Source organism: Oreochromis aureus, linkage group 1, assembly GCF_013358895.1.
Source record: "Oreochromis aureus strain Israel breed Guangdong linkage group 1, ZZ_aureus, whole genome shotgun sequence".
NCBI classification, from domain to species: Eukaryota; Metazoa; Chordata; class Actinopteri; order Cichliformes; family Cichlidae; genus Oreochromis; species Oreochromis aureus.
Genome location: NC_052942.1, coordinates 35489462 through 35510724, shown reverse-complemented (window position 1 = coordinate 35510724; position 21263 = coordinate 35489462). Strand labels below are relative to the sequence as shown.

At 40.8% G+C, this 21263-nt stretch overlaps 1 protein-coding gene across 7 annotated transcripts in view; it reads right to left on the bottom strand.

Moving 5' to 3' along the window:
• The window catches only part of kif13ba (kinesin family member 13Ba), a 59251-nt gene that overhangs the window by 13659 nt on the left and 24329 nt on the right, over positions 1-21263 (bottom strand). For all 7 annotated transcript variants that reach the window (XM_039613154.1, XM_039613156.1, XM_031746612.2 and 4 more), the window contains 29 exons: positions 16684-16696; positions 16176-16236; positions 15956-16048; positions 15239-15419; positions 13877-13964; positions 13011-13145; positions 8176-8288; positions 7846-7957; positions 7528-7740; positions 7334-7444; positions 7013-7147; positions 6300-6430; positions 4997-5083; positions 4645-4835; positions 4282-4561; positions 3998-4160; positions 3749-3904; positions 3480-3629; positions 2858-2983; positions 2564-2737; positions 2263-2420; positions 2051-2183; positions 1763-1918; positions 1549-1648; positions 1275-1401; positions 812-867; positions 598-722; positions 242-517; positions 5-157 (listed from right to left, as the gene is read on the bottom strand). In XM_039613154.1, coding sequence (XP_039469088.1) covers positions 5-157; positions 242-517; positions 598-722; positions 812-867; positions 1275-1401; positions 1549-1648; positions 1763-1918; positions 2051-2183; positions 2263-2420; positions 2564-2737; positions 2858-2983; positions 3480-3629; positions 3749-3904; positions 3998-4160; positions 4282-4561; positions 4645-4835; positions 4997-5083; positions 6300-6430; positions 7013-7147; positions 7334-7444; positions 7528-7740; positions 7846-7957; positions 8176-8288; positions 13011-13145; positions 13877-13964; positions 15239-15419; positions 15956-16048; positions 16176-16236; positions 16684-16696 — 3997 coding nt within the window. The remainder of the gene's footprint in view (positions 1-4; positions 158-241; positions 518-597; positions 723-811; positions 868-1274; positions 1402-1548; positions 1649-1762; positions 1919-2050; positions 2184-2262; positions 2421-2563; positions 2738-2857; positions 2984-3479; positions 3630-3748; positions 3905-3997; positions 4161-4281; positions 4562-4644; positions 4836-4996; positions 5084-6299; positions 6431-7012; positions 7148-7333; positions 7445-7527; positions 7741-7845; positions 7958-8175; positions 8289-13010; positions 13146-13876; positions 13965-15238; positions 15420-15955; positions 16049-16175; positions 16237-16683; positions 16697-21263) is intronic.

Here is a 21263-nt window from a genome sequence, read left to right as displayed (position 1 = left end):
CTACCTGTCTGAGTCTATCCAGTGTCAGAATGTTCTCCAGACTCAGGACACTGCGGAGGTATTTCTCAATGGCAGCCTCGTCATCGCCTGACTGGCTGTTGTGTGCGCTTGCAGCGAGTCGAGCCAGCATCTCCCTGTCCTCTGAACCAGGAGCATCCTAAGGAGACAAAGCATCATAAAGATTAACAACGTGTTTAATAATATGCTTAAAAAAAACAATGCTTCTTCCCGTTGGCATTACCCCAGGGATGTTGGAGACCACTTCAAAGGTGACCCCACAGCCAGGTACGGTGCTGCGGGTTGACATCCTTCTGAGAAAGTTGTGGGCAAATCCCTGGCGGCCCGGGCTAACATTGACGCAGATCCTTTTTCTCAGCACCAGCTGCATGTCAGCAGGGTGACTGAGCTGGACCACCACCCGTACGGTCAGATAGACACGCTGCTCAGGCCACGATCCCCCTCGACTGAGCTGAGGACACTCATGGACAGTGGAGTCCCATGATGCCTCCGCTTTAACCTGTGGAATGAACAGCTCAGTTACTAACAGGCTCTTTAATGAAAAGGCCTCCTTTATGAGAATCACGGGTTTATCCTCACCTCTCCATCGTAGTGTCTGACGATCTGTAGGTCAAAAAAGTCATCCTCATCCTCTCCATTCAAGATAGCATCCCAACCTCCAGCCTCTGGAACTTCAAACTGGTCTTGAGAGCTGAGGTCATCAGCTGGGGAATCAAAGATATTTTAAATTAACTTATATAAAAGGATAAACACTTAGTGAGATTCTGCACAATTCTGCAAATGACTGACTTACGTTTGAGATTCAGGAAGAGGACAGGGATGTGAGTCTCCATGCCAGGCAGAGGAACCCTGGAGGCAAACTCCTTGTTATCAAAGTATCTGTTGTTTAAACCACTGTGTCTTAAACTGTTATAATGAATGCTAATTTCCAGCTCAATATTTTTATGCTTAGACAATAATCCTTTGCAATTGGCCTACATGCACCTCCTCAGTTCAAACAAGCTGCTTTATCTCCCTTTAAGTCAAGTTATCACAAACTGCAAACAGAAGGTTGGATAGGACTTCTGTGTTTAAACCAGAGTGTGTGCTTGAGATGACCATATTAGGGATATCTGCACTCACTGACATCACAAAGAGCAGTTTAAAATTTAAAAAAGCGGTTTGATACAGAGCGTTTAAAGCAGTCTGAAGCTGCAGCTTTAGGCTCACAGGGGCTTCAGCTGTTTTCAATAAGAACATCATTTAATGTGCTGTACCATTCAGCAGGTGCTCCAGGAATGCCGCTGCCAGCAGAGGGCACCATTACAGCATTTCTCTCCTCAGTTAGAGTCAAACGCCATTCAAGCAGCTGCGCCTCCCTCTCCATGTCATCTTCTGTTTTTTCTGTACACAACATGCATGCATTAAACATTTCATTCACCTTATTCCACTTGCAAAGTGTAAATTGCTGTAATTGTGAATTAGGATCAGAAACAGTTGTTAAATACCTGTGCATATAAATATTTTGCATACTAATCTATGTATTTTTACCTGCTTTGCTAACCAGGCTCTGTAGGTGCTGATCAAGGTATTCCTGTCTCTTGGTGAGAGCAGCTAACCACTGCCCCCGTAACCGTTCCAGGTCTCTTTCCTGTCCACCAAACAACTCAGTTAATCACTCCATCTTCTGCCTCAAGTCAGCTACTTCAAAGGTAATTTATGACTCAATGAAAGAGTAAATCAGACTGTAGACAGAGTGGTCTACCTGATAACTATCCATCTCATCTGCTTCCTGGTTTGCTGTGGTGTTTCTGATCTCCACACAGCCCACTGATACAGCGAGCACAATCTCTGCGATCAGGGGCATAGTGCCAGAATCCTGAACTGAGCGCACATCCACCTGGATTCTTCTCGACTGACCCTAAAGGAGTATGAGGAGAAGGTTGAAGAGGATTAGGAAGACAAGGCACTAGTTAGAATATTTAGAAGCCCGCTCTTCCAGTTTTCTGATTCAAACAGGTTGACTGTTTTTGTTGTGACGTGTCATCCTCACCTGCCGAAGCTGGAAGATTCCTCCGGTCTGCACATCTCTGGCAGGTACCACTTCCACTGGAACAAAGTCTCCGTTCTCGTTTATCTCCAGGATTTGAATCCACAGCTCGAGCTTACGTGTTACCTCACTCCATCTACAAAATCAGATACTGTTTGCACACCTGTGCTCTTTGCAGAACAAGAGTCTATATGTACTCTTTCTGTTATATCTACCTATCTCGTAATGTGCGTGTCTTAGCTTGGATAATGCTGAGGTCCCACAGTGCGGGGTTTCTTCCAGCATCAGCCTGTCTGTGTCCGTACACCTCAATGGCGACTGCCCCTTCTGTAAGGTGCTCGATAAATTCCTCAGTTACGGACACAGCCAGCTCCTACATAACCCCCAAAAACAAGTGCCATTCAGACCAATCCCCAACACATTTTCACACAACTAGAAATCAAAATAGACACAGCTCAGGAAAGCTTCTTGATTTGTTGTAAGACTTGAAATTCTTGTCTTCCCTCCCATGTTTACCTTGCAGCTGTCAAACACCACCATGCAGTGTGGGTCCTTGTTGCTGGGTGATGAGGATGACGTGTCAACTTCGGGAGCCACGATGATAGGCTCGGGCTGGTCCCAGAAAGAATACTGACAAAAGACGAAGTTGGACAGGTACTGAGGAAGACCAGTAGCCTGCAGGATTTTAATCTGTGGATGACAAGCAGGAAAAATGAGATGCAAACTAAACACACCTAATAGTCCTGGAAGTATTGGGAAGATTCAGATGGTCTGAATGCACTAAGTTTTCTGATGAGCTATGAGTCTTACCATGCAGACCAGTTTGCGATCCTGAACTTCAGTGTCTTGGTTGTTGTCAGGCTCATCTCCTCCAGCCATGTTATCCTCTAAGCCCCCTCCAACTCTTACCACCTCCACATGCAGGCGACCTGTAACCTAAACACAGCAAGAAAACAGAGAAAACAGCCTTTAGCCTTTAGTATAAGAAAATATTTTTTTGAACGGGGAAAGATGCAAAGCTGTTTTAATAGACTTCATGAATAAAAGTATGGACTTGAAAATGAGAACAGCATGTAAATTTTTCCCAGAATTTGTTCCTTGTCCCCTAAGACTGCCTGTATCTCTGGCTGTTTTATTCTATAGCTGCTCATTCACCAATCAGATTTCAAATGCAATCATCAAAATCAGCTGAAAGTTTACATCAGCTTCCTGGAGTCAATTTTTGCTATCATTCTTCTAACACTTTACCAACACAATTCCCTGAATATCATGCAAACCTTTACTTTTAAATTCTGATCTCACTGAAACTCTTCCTGAGTCACAGTGAAAAATGTAACAACATACCAAGTCTAGAGGCTGTTTCTGTAAGTCAGGGCTACTTTTCCTATAAGAAGAAATTTAGGAATTAAACTGGTGACAAATTGTGTTCTACCTCTCCTTTCTGGTTGATGATGGGAACAGCGTACTGCAGCTTGACGTCATAGAAAAGACAGGAAAGGAAGACGTTGGCGACGCCGATCAGGCTGTGGTTTTCTTGCTCGTCAAAAAACGGGTCCGCTCGGCGGAAATATGAACACATTACCTGGACAAGGAAAATTTTAATAGACAGATGTTAGAAATGTGCTTTGTATGTTTGACTTCATAAGATTCCCAATAAGTTTACAATAAAGCTATCATGGTGTCATATGGCTGTTAACTCACCTGGTCGTCTGGATGATTTAAGTGGTAGTCCTGCCATTCCTGGTACAGCTCTCTCATGTCAACCAGACGGTTCTCCATCTTCTCCAAACTCCAGATCTGTTTGCCCCGACCCCGTCTTCGAACCTGAATCGCTGGTTCACTGAGCACTGCATCCCTCTACACACAGACACACAGACATACTTATAAGCTTTTGGGAACACCAGAGGACAGGTCACCCACATGTAAGGTCTTCATGTTTGTGTTTACGACCTTGCGGTTTGCATTGAGGTTGTCTGATGGGATCTGCAGAGTGACTCGGTACTCGGTGTGCCGTTCCAGCTCATCTGCAATGAAACAGGCTTCTTGTACCAGGAGGTTCGCCCTGACTATCTGCTCCCTCAACCTCCGAAGACTCCTCACCAACACAGCCTCCCTGCAGAAGGACAACAGGTGGCAAACAACATGAGGGGAGAGAGGAGAACGGATGGATTAGAAAAACCAAGCTGGTATTAATCAACACATTATGCATGTTCCTAAAATTCAAAGACACTCACCTGTCCTCACTCCACTGCCTCAGTCTGCTCTGAGCACTGCTTGAATGGCTCATCCCTCCTATACTGAGCCTCTCCATGCTGCGATAGTGAGATTGCTGTCCTGGACCTTGCTGCCCAATTGTTGGCCCTCCAGACTGACCTGTGGACAGGCGTTCTGGGTTGAGCTTCTTACGCAACTGCTGGAGCTCCTGCTCGTACATCTGCCTCTGTCGCTCCAAAGCAGAACGCTTCTCCTCTTCGTGCTGCCTCTCCAGAGATTGGAGGACTACCTGCATGGGGTCTGAATGGACAGAACATTGAGAAGTCAGACAGGAAGTGAAAAAGACATGCTGTTTTCCATAATAGTGTCCTAAGACATCTTACCATTGCTGCCCAGGGCTTTCATCATGACCTCTGTCTGGGCAAACTCATACGAGAAGCTGACTTCACTGGACACTTCACTGGCTGTATCACCATCTGCATCCAGCTGCTCACTGCTACCACTGTTCTTCATCATGCCACCTTCACCCTCTTCATCATCAGCAGCCCGAGAGCGCCGCTTAGGCAGGTTGATCCTGAAAGTGAGTTAAATGCATTCATCAGTGATTTTTTTATGTAACTTTAACAAATAGTCCAAACCGATTGACACAACATGGAAACAACTGGAACTGATGGGAGTTACACAAAAAAAAAAAAAAAGACAAAAAATAAATTAAATAGAAAGAACAGCAGTTACCTAAAGAAGTGGTTGTTTCCCCAGAGGATTCGGTCCCCATGGTGGAGTTGCAGAGCACTGGTTACTGGAGAGCCATTAACACACGTCCTGTTTACAAAAAAAGATGGTGACATTAGTTGGGAGTTGCATTTATATTTTTAAAGAACCTCAAACAGAAGCTGAAGTAACCGACTGAAGAAAACAACATCTGTTTTGGTAAGAGGACTTTAACCCTGGTGGGGTTAACTACACTATGTTTAGCCTCATCAACATAGGGCCTGTATAATGCAGCAAGTTCCAAATAACCTTTTCCTTACCTGGCTTTACATTGTAATCTTACATCTTGGACATGTATTTGTATTTTATAGCTTGTTTAACACTAATGTATCAGCCAGGGACTGCACATACAATTAGGTAGTAGCTAAATGTATCACAAGGGATTGTTTCTCTCATGAGAATGTTTTTGTGAACGGTCTCTGACAAATACAGAATAAAACTAAACTTAACTACTCTAACATAAGCAACACTCACACAAAGGCGTTTATTAACTAAATAAGTCAACCCAATGTTTCCCAGTGTAGTTATAAGTGTGTTCACATAAACTAGGCATTTTTGCACACAGGTGACAAATTGTATATTTTACAAAAGACAGCTATAACTTTAGTAAAATAAAAAGAGGCCAAATGCATATTACAAGCAGTTCAGCAATGTATTTGCTGCAGTCTTACTAGATATAAAGCGGTCAGTGTGAGACAGAAGTGCTATGGTATTAAAAAAAAAAAAGTACGTATATGGGTTTGTGTAGCATAAAGATATCCTTATGCAATTTAGAACACTTTTAGGACCTTTTCCCAACTGATGGTGCCGAACTATTTGAGAGCAACGGGTAAGTAGGCTGACCTGTAAATTCCACATAAAGGTCAACTAGAAAAAGGACTATGTTTTCCTGTAGCCAGCAGGAAGGGGAAAAAAAGAATCAGGATATAAATTTCATTCCACTGATCACAAGTTAATAAGGGAAAAAACACAAGGTTTAGAATGATTGCTGAAAACTACTGACTCTCTCTCTGTGCACTGAGGCTGGAGGGAGAATCCAGCTGGTCAGTGGGCAGTGGTTTTGTATGTGCTGATCTCTTATCTTGAATATAACCTACTCTGGAGGACATTAGGTGTGCGGCATTAACTTACTACGGTGATAAAGTCCCAGTGAGAAATAAACCACCTTTAGAACTTTAAAAACCCTGGTTTTAATCCAAAGTTACCCAATTAAAACCTTGCAGTGTAATTCTCCTAACTTTGCTTGTGTTACATTTGCGTTCCTTACCTAGCGTTGCGGTGGGGGGCGAGAATCACAGCTGCCTCTGCTGTGATGTCAATGACACAGTGCTCTGCCTGGATACCCATCCCGCACAGCTGAATGTCCTGGGAGTCTGCTGAGCCCACTTTTGTGTGTTCCTGAGATGTTCAACATGTTACAATCAGCTGACTCAAACAAAAGGGGAATAAAGAGCCTGTCTAGAGGAACACATCACAAATCTATGGGATGTTCCAGTTATAATTACAATCACAACTGATCTAAATTTTACTCCTTAAATTTTATCTATTCTAATCAAACCCATCAAACAGCAACATTATTATGTTCCATTACAGCTGGTTGCCTTTCACGTTTCCTATAAATGAATTAAATTTCCTCTTAAGCGTTTTCAAGAACCCAGTGCAAGTCACATGACAACTGATTTTTCTTCAGCTTGCTATTAAGGAAAATGAAACTTCAGTTTCTATGATTCAAACTGTGTAAAAAAATAAAATAAAAAATCTCTGACACATCTGATCAAATTTAGTGTTTAGAGGACAAAGACTGATCGCTCATTAAATTGCAGTTACACAACTCTGTTTTTTTTTGTTTTTTTAAATAGTCAGGCATAATACTTTAGAAGGCATTAGGTAAAGCATGATGGCGTCTGTGTGTGTGTGTGTGTGTGTGTGTGTGTGTGTGTGTGTGTGTGTGTGTGTGTGTGTGTGTGTGTTCATGCAAACCTTCAGGTAGTACACAAGTAGTTCATTGAGTGCAGGATCAGCATTAAGGTTGACAAGAAAACTCTTATCGTCTCCAACTTTAATCCCTGAAGACTGAAGAGAAATACCCAGACTCTCCAACTGCTTCTGACGCTCCTGCACACACACACACACACACACACACACACACACACACACAAAACAAAAAACATCACACTTTCAGCTTTTAAAGTATCTAAATGACACAGTTTGAGAAAATAAAGACACTGTGCACTGTAATTCTTGCACTGAATAAAAAAAAAAAAAAAATCAATTACATTTGATGTTTCTTGTGCGTCTCACCTGTGCAATCTCCTCAGTTTTGCGAAGCTTCTCCTCCCATGTGACCGTCATCTCTTGAATCAACTTTTCGGACTCCTCCAGACGGTCTTTCAGCTCTGGAGCTTTCAAAGACTGGCGATAAAAAAAAGCACACGAGAAGCAGGTGAGGCAAATACTTCAACACAGTGATTGGTTAGATTGTGAAGATCTCTCACCTCTGCCTGTGTCAGTTGTACTCGTAGTTTTTCTACTTCCTCTCGGAGCTCCCTGATGATGCGAGCGTTGGGATCTTCATTAACAACAGCATGGTTAACTATGTTCTTCGCTCGGTCGGCATACCGTAGTGTCGACAGCGTCTCCTCGTAGTTGTCTGCCGCTGGACTCACAGTAGCAACCATTGCTGTCCGACTGTTACCTCCCAGGCAGTCCTGGAGACAAACAGAAAAAAAAAAGAAAAAAAAAAAAGAGTAAAATATAGGGAAAAAATGCTATAAAATGTGTTTTGCTCAGGTGGTCGTTTATGTTTATCATACCTTCAGTAACCATGTCAAAACAGAGTCTCTGTAAGGAACAAACTTGGTCTTGTTCTTGGCGGTTCCTTGTTCAGCCAGAGCTGAGATCACTAGACCCAGAGTTGTGAGGGACCTTGCAAACACAAAGAGAAACAGACATTTTATTTTCTTTAATTTACCAGCTGATGGACTGATAGCAATCATGTAGCTCTGTCTGCTTGTGGATGTTGAGATACTTTAAGGTCAAGCTTGAATGACCTTGGAAAGAATGTTTAACCTTTATTGGGAAAACATTTAAAAAACTGTTTATGTAGTGTTTCTCTGTATCCATGTTTTAATTGCTTTCATTACTTGTTGATGTTGCTTCCTTCCTTCAGGCGCTCTCCTGCTGCTCCAGTCTTTGCTGCTCGCTCACTTCCAGCCAAGTCTACTAGGCTCAGCCGACTCACCTTTTCCCCACTCGTCTACAGAAATACGGAAAGAGCAAAAAGAAAAAGAAAGTCTGATTAGTGTCCCATTTGTTGCTGCATTCATGGTGCCTGATGCACTAGAGATGCTCTAGCAGGGTCCTGCAACCCGCGTTGGTGTTTCAGTCCACTGTAAAATGTATTCAGCTTTTTTTTTTTTTCCTTCCTTCTTCTGACTTTCCACTGATGTTTTTTTTTTCCCGGTGTAACAAGCAATGGAACAAAAAGCCATGGTGTTCCCAGGCTGCTTTACAACATATCCAGGGGTTGCAGTAAAGATGATTAGGCACATCTGAACTAACTTCACTTACTTCAGAGAAGCAGTAACACTGACCCACATGGGGTCTGACAAATCTCTAATAACCCTTAATTTACTAAAGAGGCTGATTTTTAAGCAGCTTTTACCTGAGCAACTTTTTTGTATGCTTTTAAGTGTAACTGAGCAATATCATTTCTTGTCTTCTAACCTTCTGATTCTTGTAATTCTACCAACCAGAGCACACCGTTATCTTTCAGTGTCTTGATGACAGTTTCCCTCTGTGTCTTCCCAAGGGCTGTTGAAGAGGTGGATATCACATCTATCTGTATGCCACATCCACTCCTGATTGTGACAGGTCAGCAGCTGACAAGGCTGAATCTAACACCTGATCAACACCTGCTGACAAGCCAAAGCAGCCCAACAGCTAAATATCAGCAGATGCAGTCCTCTGTGTGTGTCAACTGTGCACTTGTCAAGCCACCTTGCTTTTCTGCACACATCAATGTTCTAACAAAGTCACATACAATGTCATGCAATTACTGATCAGCTAAGTGGCTGATGATCTCTGGTGTGACATGTTTGGACTCTACCAGGTGTTCTTATGTCAAGCCTCCAAAACGTTTTGGCTGAATGTGCACACAGATACAATGATAATGGTGTTCTTGTAAAAGAACTAGTTCACTCCCACTCCCACATAACTCCATAAATCTCTATCAAGTCCACACTGCTCCACTTCAGTTGCAGCCTTGCAGACTCAACAAGCCAACTTCACAAGATGAGACTACCTGCTGCCTTACCAGAAGAGTAACCCCAGTGCACAAAACACCAAATTCATTACATGATTCACACTGTGCTAACGGTATAGCTGAAAATACTTAAACCTTCTACTGCTTTAGTTTCAGTGTTGTGACCTTTGGGTTCTTCTGGACTGCAAAGCAAAATTTCAGCTAACACCGTCCTAACTATTCTTTGACATCACTGGTTTTGATTAAAACAAAAACAAGCTCTCTCTTTTTAGTGTATATTCATCATTTTTTCTGATTCTAAACTTTCATCAAAATCTTTACAAGTTGTTCAACATTTCAACAAGCTTGACTATTGAGACTTAAAGCTGACCTATTATGAGCATTTTTAGCTTTTATTCTTGGGAGATTTTTTTTAATCTGGTTCGCCTACTGTCTGAAACACGCGACTTTATCATCCTTTAAGCCAGCGGTCCCCAACCTTTTTTGCACCAAGGACCGGTTTATATCCGACAATATTTTCACGGATAGGCCTTTAAGGTGTCGCGGATAAATACAACAAAATAAAACCAGTACCCCTGCCAAAAAAAGAAGATTTATTTATAACATACGGGAAAAGTCCCAGGGAAACAGAGTTAATGATAAAAAAAGATTAAAAAAATAATGCTAAAAAAACCAGTAACAACCTTGAAAACCATAAATTTCACACCCGAGCCTCAATCTTGCGGCCCGGTACCAAATGACTCACGGACCAGTACCGGTCCGTGGCCCAGGGGTTGGGGATCACTGCTTTAAGCCATTGGTTTTCAAATTTTTCATTATTTCACCTTAGAAGCTGAAAAACAAAAAACTGATGCTCTATATATCTGACAATATTTACCAATATTGTTATTTGTGTTTCTTGCATTTTTTCTGAATGGCTGACCCTCAAAGAAAAAAAAAGAAAAAAAAAAAAGTCTGAACAACAGGGTGTAGAGCAGGGGTAGGCAACTCCAGGCCTCAAGGGCCGGTGTCCTGCAGGTTTTAGATCTCACCCTGGGTCAACACACCTGAATCAAATGATTAGTTCATTACCGGGCCGCTGAAGAACTTCGAGCCATTTAAATCAGCTGTGTTGGATCAAGGACATCTAAAACCTGCAGGACACCGGCCCTTGAGGCCTGGAGTTGCCCACCCCTGCCGTAGGGGCTGCTATGCTCACTGTCCGAGCTGCACCTGAGCAGGAAAAAACCCTCTGAAACAGAGTTTAGGGCAATCTGAAATCTGAGCTGTCGGCTAAGAAGGATTTCAAGCACATAAGGTGATGTCATGGTTAGAAATACAACCATGACTAATATGAGAATATATTACCTATTTTATCAGGATGTATAAATGAAAGAAAATAAGGAAAATCATAATAAGCTAACTTTAGCCATGTGTTCTGTTACATATGTTCTTTTATTACATACAGAAAAGCTTTTGTACAATTTTTCTACACTACATTTTGCAGCAGTTTGTTTGTAATTGTGAGAATGTATATGTGTTACTATAAAATAAACATTGGTTAAAGGGGTTTTCATTGTGCTTGGAAAGCAAAGCAACCTTATCTTGAGAAGCGGATAAGTTCAATCTTAAATCTTAAACAGCTGCATTGCATTGTCACCTTGAAATCTCAGGTAAAGTAAACTCAAACTTGAATTCTGAAAAGACTCACTTATGAGATAAAGCTCACCCTCAGGGACAAGTGATAGAGATCAGCCTCACACCAGCACAAGTGTAGATCCCCCAGGACTGAGCAAATTGTTAAACAAACAAGAGATGTTTATCCGGAACAGAAAACTAGACCTTTTTTTAAATAATGCCCTGAACTGAGAAGTCATGTTAGACAGCTACAGAGAGCGGGGAGGCAAAGCTGATGACTGAACAGCACTACCACATGAGAAGCCACAACCTTTTGTAATTTAGTAATTTTAGCTCCTTACTGCATCATCAATGATAGGATCTGTAGCCTGGAAATATAAGACTTGGGGATAAACACCATTCTTTATCAAAAGTCTACAGTATCCTGACACTTTCGTCTTGTTCGAGTCTTAACATCTAACTAGCTACTAGAATAGTAAAAAGAGGGAAATACTTTATTATTAAAGCAGGGGAGTTGATAGTCGAGTCAGTAACAAATGTAATGCTGTAATGTATCTATGTATCTGCTTATAAAACAAGTGTCGGGGCATCAACACACAGATACACATGTTAAGAAATAGGGTCAACTCCGCAGTGCAAAAAACAACTGCTAGAATACATTTTAAAAACTCTGCATTATAGTATACAGCCTGCAAAGTATTTTATGACACAGAGAAACATCAGGAAACCATCGAGATATAGACAGGCACATATGACCAAAGCGCAACCAAATTTGACCTTTGAGTTGAAAGCGTGGCTGAAAAGTCCAAACAGGACAGGATACTGAAAGGAAAACCAGTGACAAGGTTCTGAGTGTCAGAATGACTCATCCAGCAACAGGTGATTCTGCTACTTGTCAAAGGTTGCCTCTTATTAACCTCCCCCCAACACAGGCTATGTCATTAGAGGGCAGAGATGAGCTCCAATTCAAAGATCAGCGGTCGCTATTTCTTTAAAACTGGGGACAGATTATATATTTAGGTTGAAGAAACTTGGATGCTTAAAACGTGTTGAATATTGAAGTTGACTACCTTAAATGGTGTTCTCAGGGTCACAGAAATACTGCTTACCACTGCCTAACAGGGTTTCAGTGCCATGAAACGAATCCAACATCCCTAATGACTAATACTCTGCTAGTCAGAGGATCACAAAGCAACAAGACGGGAACATAAAAACCAGCATAAATATTGCAGTCAGCACTGCAAAAACAGAAACAAAATTACTCAAATTGCACTGAATGGGCAAAGTTGTGTTCTTTGGAATAACACAAACCAGTAGAGATTTTTAATCGTATGTTCACTTATGACGGGACAATAAAATATAGTGTTAAAAGTAGCAGAAGGATGTGTCAGCTAAGTGATTCACTCACTGACTACACAGTTTATGTGTTTGCTGTCTGTTAGACTTTGTTCAGTTTGATGAACCTACCGGCGAACTGTCTGGCCAATTCAGTGACTGACTCTGGGCGTGACTTGAAAGGAGAGTAGGCTGTATCAACTGACAAACTCACAGTCATGTCTGTGAATTATTAACAGGACTTGCTGGTAGCAACTCTGGCTGGAAATAAGAGCAAGGATCAGGAGAGACTAAGTGGGTCAGTCAGGACGGAGAATTAGTCATTTAAGTCTTTTCTTAGAGTGGCTGGTCACATGGCGAGGCTGACATCATCCCTTTTGGTAGCTTTCTTTTTTCTTGTGGTTTAGATATTATTAAAAATAGCAGAAACATTATCGCAACCCCAAAAAGTTCAGCAATCATAACGATTAAAAAGTAAAGTCTTAATCATTTCTAAAGCTTTAGATTTCTCGTGCCCGGCAAATCCTTGCAGGCCTTTTGAAGAAAATCTATGTGTGATTGATGTGGCTAGACAGTGTAGTGCATATTTGAGAGCTTAGAAGTGGGTGGATGATGCAGCAACTTGATGGTGCAGGGATGAAATTATGGCATGGGGACTGAGGGAACATGGTTTGAAGTTGGAACAGATGTTAACTAGTCATCTTTATAAATAACAGATCAGTTCTGTGTGAGCATGTGTGTGTTTGTGTTGTTATATCTTACCCCAGACTTTAAATCTTTGAGTGTGTGTGTGAGAATAATGTTGAAGACTGCATGCGATCGACTGCTCTCCTCATTCATGTTGGTAGCAGCGACAGTGCGTGACTTATTGCCCTCTGACATTAGAGACTCAATGTCCTGACGGAAGAAGAGACAATAAACAAACAATCATTTTCATATTTTCCCATTTTGCTTTAATTTCAAAAACAGATTACATGACAGTATTTTACTAAAAAAGAAAATGCTAAAATATTTTGCCATGCCTTCATTAAAATCACTATTTTGTCACATAAAAGAGAAAATGTGACAAGCATCACTACAATGCTCAAATTCCAACCTTTAATACTTATGCAGTGACAAGTTCATGAGTGAGGATGGATGGATGAAGAGCTACAGATACTGTAACCATGACATTTAGCTGTAAATGATAAAACTGTTTGTTTCACTTTTATTTGAACGTGCTTTACCTCGCTCCAAAGAATAGTTGTCAATATGGCCATAAATTGAGCCTTTAATCCTTAAAGATGATTACACGGCACATTCTTCACCAATTTCTATATTTTATGATGGTTATAATTTATAACTAGTGCTGTTGAATCGCCTGAAAAGCACAATATAAAACAACAAAATGTTATCACCATTTTTGATTTGGTTGGTGAGACTACTAACATTTGGTACTTCAGGTGATATAAACCCTCAAAGAGGACAGTGAGAGGAAATGGCAGTAAGAAACTCTGTTCAAGTGTCACAGAATATCTGAAGAACTGATCTGACAGGATGTGTGGTGCAGTGCTGCACGCTGGATGTTCAGGGTAGTAGTTGTGACATAAATGCATGAAAGGTTTTTTTGTTCAGTGAATTGTTTTTACCTTGTAGCTGGCCACCGCTAGTCGAGACAGGCCATCAACGTATGGACCCAAAACTTTATGTTCTCTCACCCGCAGTGTTTGCCTACCCCTGGGCATAAAAGAAAATGAGGTTTAAAACAAAGACACGCAACATGGTCACTCATGACCAATTGCATCCAATGCTTGAACAATGATGTCCAAGCAGGTCAGGCAGTAGAGGCTAGGCTTGCTCTGGTAACCAACAGAAGTCCACAGTGCACAGTTCACACTTGGCTCTCTGACCCCGATTCTAACTTGCCGCAGACCTAAGAACTTCATCATTATCTGACCCACAGCAGAGCGCATATGGCAGTCAGATGGTCTGCTAGTCTTTGGTCCGTTTTATTGAGGTTAAAGGTCATGCAGTGAGTGAAGGTCAAAGGTTATAGTGTCTGGGACAGCAGGCACAGGCCTGGGGTCCTGATTTACAGCTGACCTGCTGGACACAAACTGGACAAAAACAGTGACTGCAGGGCAGAATGCTAATCTTTTTATGCACTGACCACAGCAGCTGGTGGATCCAGAACAAATGACAGACTTTCACTGATTTATCAGCTAATCTGAGTTTATGTTAGAGCAGAGCTGCAAGCTGGTCATTTACCAGAAAAGTAGACTTACAGCAGATGTATTTTAGTTTATTGGTACTGTCATTATCATTATTAATGTGCATTTATTTTTCAAATTATTTGGAAATAAAACGTTTAGCGTATAAAATATTAGAAATATAAAACATTTTCTATCAAAGTTTCTCCAAGAACAGTTTTAGTGGTTGTGCCTGACATGCAGGTCAAACTCTACAGATATTAAATATACAATAATGTCAAATAAAGAATATCTTCAATCTTTTTTGCTTGAAGAATGCCTTGCACAATTCTAGACTTTCAAAACAGTTTCACATATATTTTATAAAATTAAATTTAATACATTAAAATGTGTTTTAATGCTTCAGTGCCTGTGGTTACAGTCTTTTAAATATGTATTTGTATTTGCATTTGAAAATACATCTAAGACTGATGTAATTCTACACCTGCTGGTGCTGTTACAACCTTTGTGGGTTTTACAGTGAGTCAGCTCTAAGGTGCTGAATCTAGTTTAACAGGATACTAATATTAGAAAGGCAGAATCTGCATTAAAAGGATATGAGACGAAAGAAGGATATAAGAAGAAAGAAAAACGTTCTGTAAATCTGATACTCCATTGATTTAAATTTGGCTCGTGGAAGGGAACTTAACCAAAGGCAACTACTGAATTGTTTAGGATTTATCAGAGCTGCCACACCTTTCAAATGAAAAACGAAACCACCCACACGTTTGTAAAAGGGCTGATTGAGGAATGAAATCATACCCTTTGGGATCGAGCAGATCTCGGACCTTCTCATTGTAGATCTCCATGTAAGAGACCTCAACAGTGAAGCTCTCCTCCTCCCGCTGTTCCTTCTGTGTCCGTTCAAACAAAGCACTGCACAGTCGAGGTATCAGCCCTGGCTGATCCACTGAGCCCATCATAGTGTACGACTTTCCCGAGCCTGCAAACACGGAAACAAGTACTCCAATTTAAGGAGACTGACTGCAGCAGGTATAGTTAAATGTAAAATAATCTCCTGTCTTTGTGGCAGCTGATATAAAACACTGCCACTAAGACACAAAGTAATGATGGTACGATTGTGAAATTATTAAAGAATGATTTCACCTGACAAACAAGTAAAGGATTCGACTCATTATGACTCATGTGTAGACAGTGGATCAATTTATGAGCTCCAACTTGCTGTTGCAGGGTCAAGATTATATGTAAAGTAAGAGTAAGATAAGTGCTCTACACGTTATGGGACATGAGATATCTGAAACATGTGCATGTATTTTAACTTCTGTGTCTTATTTGTACAGAAGAAACGCAAGTCGGTACAAGTGGTTGTCCACAAAGACACTCCTAAAAAAGCTTTAAGGCAATAAAAGATAGATAGAAATCTGCCACATACTGTAACCAACCCCTGTTGTTAAGTTAGACGCTCTGTCATAAAATAGGATTCACCATAAATATGTGAGTTGTCTAAGTGTAAATTACCAGTTTGTCCATAGGCAAATATACAGGCATTGTAGCCCTGGAAGGCATTGTGGAGAAGACTTTCCCCAAGGCACTGGAACACCACCTCCTGACCTGTAGTTAAGTGGCACAAACATACATAGTCAGTCGGTATAACTGAAGTATATATTTAGTTAACAGATCTGGTAGTGATATTTTAATGCAATTTCTCTTTGAATGATTAAAATAAAAATTTACATACCTGCAAATTTTTCCTTATCTGTCTCATCCATGGACCAGAAACAATAATCGTAGGCAAAAACCTGTAAACACACAGACAAAACAGCACCAATGAAAGATGTTATACTGGAATATGTAGTTGCACAAGCCACCACAGTAAAAAGGTGCATATTATGCTTTTAAATGATCAAATGCTCAAATTGTGTAATCACAGCGACCATCAAGTCTCAAACGACGATGGAAAATGATCACATACAGCAAAGAGAACCAGTGGGAAAAAACATTCAGTTCCTAGGGAACAAGTATTGCCTCAGGATTAAAATAAAGGTTCATAAATTAAACAAACTATTTTGGCAATAATGGTTTTACAAATCATTACTTTGTATCGCTGCCTGTATGGTTGCACACAGCTCAGAAACTGAGCTGAAGAAGTACAGCGGTGCCTTTGTTTAAAACAGATGATTCACAACCATGGAATTAGCTCAGTGTTGAAAATGTCTGTGTGTGTGTGTGTATTTGTGTGCCGTTACCTTGGACTGACTCCTGATGATGTTGGGAGGATCGAGGTCAACAGGAACATGTGGAAAGACAGAAAGACGGCATTTAGTGCAAATTAAAAGGATGCAGTAGGATGGGCTTTCAAAGCTAATTTTGACCCTAATGTGTAGTATGCAGAGATAAAAAGAGAAAGAAATTTATATGTGGGTGGACAGACAGGCAAACTGGATTAGAGTCATTTGCTTTAGGCTTTCCTTGTTTTAACATTTACTTTAAAACATAGCCATTGTTGTAGTTGTTTACAGCTTCTGTGTCACATGTCAAAAACAGCCTCTCGGGGGATTTGGGTGTGTCCCTGGGTGTTATGGTGGGCGCTGTATCCATCTCTGAAGGCGTAGTAAATCGTTTCAGGAATGTGTGTGTGAGAATAGCACTGGATGTGTGAGATAAAGGGGTACTGAAGCTGGCAGAGTGTTGACATCGTCTATTGCATTCAGATGATTGTGTGGAACAGTTACTGGGCTGAGGTCATAAGCAGATATTAAAGGTGGCACGTGGGAAAAATAATGAAAAAACGGTAACCTCTAAAAAGAGGTGGAACAGCTCTGTATATCTGTGCAAGCTTTTACAGAAAAACTAAGGAAATATACACACAAGCAGCCTCAGTCATACACAAGACGGACATCATGAGCTTTTAGCCAACAGCCATGTCCTTTAAAATGGTTTCCTCCAGTAAACAGACGGGAACTCCATCTGGTTTTCTCTGCATATGAGGAAATGTCAGTACAGGCTAACCTAATTTTAAATAGTATGTGCTGACAATGAATTATAAGCTTTTAAGCTGGCAAATCAATAACTCTAAGTTACAGGAGCATAAACATTTGACATCAACCTGCTCCACAGATTATAAGAAATACATATATCAGAGCATGGTTTTACATTATTGTTTGCATATGTTTAAATCTATGCATGAAGTAAATGAGTATGTGTTGAGTATGTGCATATGATTACAGTTTCCACATCTTGGAGTAAAAGTGGACTGTTCAATCAATTCACTCATTTTTACTTCCCACAAAAAAACACAACAAAATGTGAGAATCTGAGTGTGCAGAGAAAACCAACCATTTTAGAATTGTCATTACAATATGAAGTATGTCTGAATACTGGTAAATCAAGCCTGGTGTAAGGTTACTAGCTGCCAGCTTAACTGTCAAATCTCTTAAGGTACTTAAGCACAATAATTATACAAGTTCACTTCAGGCCACATTTTACAAGATGGATCATTTAAACTTAGGCAAGCGATCGCATTTGACGCATTTGCTGAAGTGGTGCCAAGACGCCGTTATTACTTAGTGAGAAAGAAAAAGAGCTGGAGGCCATACACAAAACATTCTACTCTGGAGGAATCGCAATCATTTTGTTTTATATGGTTTACTCGCACCCAATCTCTTTTGATCAGCATTGCACTTCACGCTGCATTCCTATTGGTTTGTTAGTAGACACGGGTCAAACCAGGGCTCACAGCATGAGACAGTCATCCTAAATTTGACACTGTCTGAATTTTGTCCCAGGATTTATCTATTAAAATGTCCTACCCTGAACCTCTCACAGTGCTACACAGGACTACCAATCTGTGGTTAGGGTCAGGCCGAACTCTCAAAGCATACTAGTGTGACCCAGACCTGCAGATTTCTGCCATTTTCAAGACCCTGTTCAGTGTGAAGACACAAGCACTGATTAGATTGGTGTTCCCTGAGGGAGGGAGTCTCTGGCATTGCTTGTGACTCATTCTACCATAGTTCATATTCACTTCAAATACAATAAGGTTTTGTCTGTTGTCCTTTATTCTATTTATCCTAACTCTCCTCTCCTGTCACCTTCTTCCTCCATTAGTGCAGTGGTGGTGCTGCCCAAAGGGTGAGGGCAGCTGTCAGCCAAAGAGCTGCATCAAGTCAGATCATCATCTGACTTGATGGCCTGAGGAAAGAGATTTCTAGTGGTTTAAAAACCCACACTCAGAAATACTTCTGCCACCAAGGCCTACAACCTTTCACCGGCTTCATTCTAAAACACATTACTGTACAGCTTAACATTCGGCAATGAAAGCCTTACTTAACCGAACTGTTCCCATTAGCATTAATCCTTTGTCTAAATATCTGAAACACATTTAGGCCCTCATAAAGATGGCATCACGAGAAAACACACTTGCACAAAGACATCCTCACACCTGTTTCCTTTTACCCATGCACATTCTTTATAAACCACTATAGCTGCAGTTCTTGCACAAACCAGCCAGCAATCTGTAACACTTCATATTTCACAGACGTTCCACTCTGATGTGTTGCATTCAGAGAGCAGATGCACACAGACCGATTCCTATCTGCTGTGTAATTGATACCAGTGGTTATTCTTCAATAAGTATCCAATCAGGACTTCCTACAAATGTTTTAGAGGGTATTGTTAACACTAAAAAGTTACGTTTGTTTAAGTTGCCAAGTTTAAATTCATTAATAAATTTTACTCTCTTAAAGCACAAAAAAGGGATGAGGTAGGAGTAATTTTATACATATAGTTTGTCATCCACACCCTTATTTTCAGATCTTTTTTTTTTCCAAATCCTATTCTTAGGGGCTTTTAAAAGTCTCCCTGCAGATGCATCTCCAATTCAAGGATGAAGCTATCGTGGCAGGTTTTGACGTACACAGTGATGACAGCTGTCACAATTGCTTCAAAGGCTGCAGGCAAGAAGGGTCACCCATGTTTTGCGTGTTATGAAGCTAGGGACCCCCCCTACCAATGAGCGAGGAGAATGAGGCGGTCAGGAGAGTTGTGAACCCGCCTCGTGCACTTCTATTAGTCCCTCCCTGCTTCGGCCTACTCCTCTGCTCTGATCACCGTCATTTAAAAAATAACTTAATGCATGGCTGCCTTTCCCCCCTCCTTTCTCTCCCTCTCTCTTCTGTTCTTGCATTCCTTCTCTCTCTCTCTCGGACTGTACCATCCATGGCGATGTAGGGAGGAACAGGACTGGATGATGGAAAGAAGGCTGAAGGTAGCCAAGGGGTTTAAGGAGGAAAGAGCCTGAGTCTGAGACTGGAATGTTAAGCTGAAGCACAAAGAGCATAAGAGCAACACGGCACATACTGATGGCACATGACAACAGTTTTAGTACAGTTTACACAGGTTTGTATGTTATAGAACAATTGGCCCTCACATGGTGTGTAAATGATTAAATGACCTGAATTTATCCTCCTATATTAACAAACTGTACTTTCCAGACAGCATACAATGTTTTATACATAGCACATTTTAAACCTCTGTACATTCACTGTATATGTGCAACAGCAACCTGGTATTCTTCCGATGAGCAAAAGTCAAATAATATAGAGAGTCTGCTGTTTCTGTCCTAGTTCTTACTGCTCGGTGTTCTTTATGAGTAATTAATTAACCAGTTATATGTATCAAGTCCCCCCCCCCCAAAAAAAATAAAGCCAGAAAAAAATCCTTCTGAAAATGTATACATTCAAGACTCACTGTAGTTTAAGTGTGTCTGCAGTGATCATATAAGTACAGCTGACATTAAGCCCCAAAACCAAATTGAAGCCCAAGTAAATCTAGTTCAGTTTCTCAATCCCTGTGATGCACTTTTAGCGGAGTTCTGGAAGGTTACTTTCCCTGCCTGCATTCAACCCTTTGCAGCAATATGACAGAAAACTTGACCTACAAAATATAAATAGATTGCATCATTTGTATTATCAGGCAACTGATCAGTGGAGCAATTTGTACACAAATAAGACAGACCAAGCTGTTTATGCGGCTTGGCTTTGATATGAACACTGAAATTAAGGCTGCAGATTTTTTGATGTTTAGGACAGGAATAATAACTAAGTTCCACCATCTCATACACTCAGGGTTAGTTTACTACTACTAAAATCCACAGCTGGGAGAGGATATAGTAAAGGTGGCAGTGACTATCGCAGCCTATTTATATATTTGTGAGATCAGACAGTGCTCTCCTGCTTCCCTCTGGTGCTAAGCAGGTAAAGTATGCTCAATTTATTGATGTGCTTACATTTAAGCTCTCTTCTTATCGCTGCACTACAGGCCAAACAAAGTCCATTTATCTCCCAGATGTTCATGGAAAAGTCAAATATTCAATTGATTGCTCACAGTACACCAAAACAATTCAATTTCTCACACATTTTATTTTTTATGACTGTCACTTTCAGACAACAAAACTTACGGATTAAAGATTGCTGTGGACCTAACTTTGTATTTTCAAATATTAAAGCTAAAAGCAAATGAACATGTTAGCTTGGACTTCGCTGTTATGGGTTAAATCCTATCCGAAATTCAGATAAAAGATCAGCTCGACCCCAATTCAAAAGTAGCCTGATGGAATACTAGTCACAATGTACTTATTTTTGCGCTGATCTATTCTGTTTTTATATTACATGTCACAGCAGGAGCTAGCAGGAGAGCTAATGTAGGAAGCTAACAGTGAAGCAGAAACCGTTTGGAGGTATTTAACACCACCTTTACCAATACCTTTGGTTTGTGTGTTTGGTAAAGGTTTTCACTTAACTGCAAAAGATGACTAAAATGATCTGAT